The sequence below is a fragment of the Acanthisitta chloris genome, unplaced genomic scaffold (genome assembly GCF_000695815.1).
Source record: "Acanthisitta chloris isolate BGI_N310 unplaced genomic scaffold, ASM69581v1 scaffold5765, whole genome shotgun sequence".
Classification (NCBI taxonomy): Eukaryota; Metazoa; Chordata; class Aves; order Passeriformes; family Acanthisittidae; genus Acanthisitta; species Acanthisitta chloris.
In genome coordinates this window covers 29,655-30,818 of record NW_008675246.1, presented here as the reverse complement: position 1 = coordinate 30,818, position 1,164 = coordinate 29,655, and the positions used below count along the sequence as shown (strand labels likewise).

Genomic DNA, 1,164 nt, shown 5'->3' with positions numbered 1-1,164 from the left:
TGTCACACCAACCTCTGCCCCTGCCTGGTGGTACCCAAATCCCTCTGCAGCTCCTGGCTCCGGCCCTGGCTCTGGGCTTAGCAGAGCTGCTGAAGGGATTCTTTGCTAATATTAACGTGGCACGTACAGACCATGCCAGGGGCAGGGAGGGGGGCAGGCAGCTCTTAAAGGGCCCCCTGCGTCCAGCTGCTGGTGGTGACATGGAGGTGACACAGGGGACAAGCCTGAGGCCTCCACAGGGCCAGCAAGAGGTGCTCCAGGCTGTGAGTTCCTCCTTTCTGAAGCAGGGAGTGTCCAACACCCATACACGGGGTTGTCAGAGGGCAAAGAGAACAGCCTGAGGGGGTCACTTGCCTACGTCACTCGTCCCCAGGTCGGTGGACGCTGACTTGAGGGCCTGTCTCTTGCTCCGGTTTCCGTGTTTCACTCCAGTCTGCCCCTGGAAGAATAAAAAGGGCAATGTGTCGCCCCGGGGAACACTGTGGCCTGGCGCTGCCCGCAGAGGGAGCGGGGACGGGGCACCGGGCCCGGTGGTACCTGGTGTGCCGTGTAGCTGGGCTGGTTGTGGAGCAGCGGAGGGGGACAGAGGGACAGGTTGTACTGCAAGGGCTGGCCCAGCAGCGAGTACCGCCCGTCGCCTGCACGAGGAGCAGAGGTTTGTAGGGATCCCAGGAAAGGCCAGGGAATTCCCAGCCCTGTCCCTACACACTTTTCCCTTACCTTGTGCTGGGCCCATGGGCCGGGGGAACTGTGTGAGGACAGGGAGGGGGCTCAGCCCCGTGCAGACACTGTTGAGGTTGGTGACGGGCGACGGCGTCGGGGACTGGGTGGGGGACGTGATGGGGCTGTTCAGCTGGGTGCTGGCCTGGGGGAGGGACAGTGCCAAACACCCCAGAGCTTGTGACCAGTCCCACACCCATCACCCAGCCCACCCTGGCAGCCCTAAAGGCTGAGCTGCCTCCTTCCCCTCCCTCCCAGTTCCCCCAGTACCTGAGCACTGGTGTCAGGGTTGTAGAGTTCTCCTGGCTTCTGGCCCCGCTGCTCCAGGCTGTAGTACTTACAGTGGCTCCACTGCACCACGGGAGGGTTCTGGGGGGCCTGGGGGCCGTTGGGGACATTCAACTGCATCACCACCACGCCAGGGCCTGACGGGGACACCCCTGG

At 63.6% G+C, this 1,164-nt stretch overlaps 1 protein-coding gene across 1 annotated transcript in view; it reads right to left on the bottom strand.

Annotated features, from left to right (window-relative positions):
• R3HDM2 (R3H domain containing 2) overlaps positions 1–1,164 on the bottom strand; it is a 16,018-nt gene that overhangs the window by 755 nt on the left and 14,099 nt on the right. Inside the window, 4 exon segments of the mRNA XM_009075657.1 lie at positions 355–439; positions 538–638; positions 721–865; positions 991–1,160. Coding sequence (XP_009073905.1) covers positions 355–439; positions 538–638; positions 721–865; positions 991–1,160 — 501 coding nt within the window.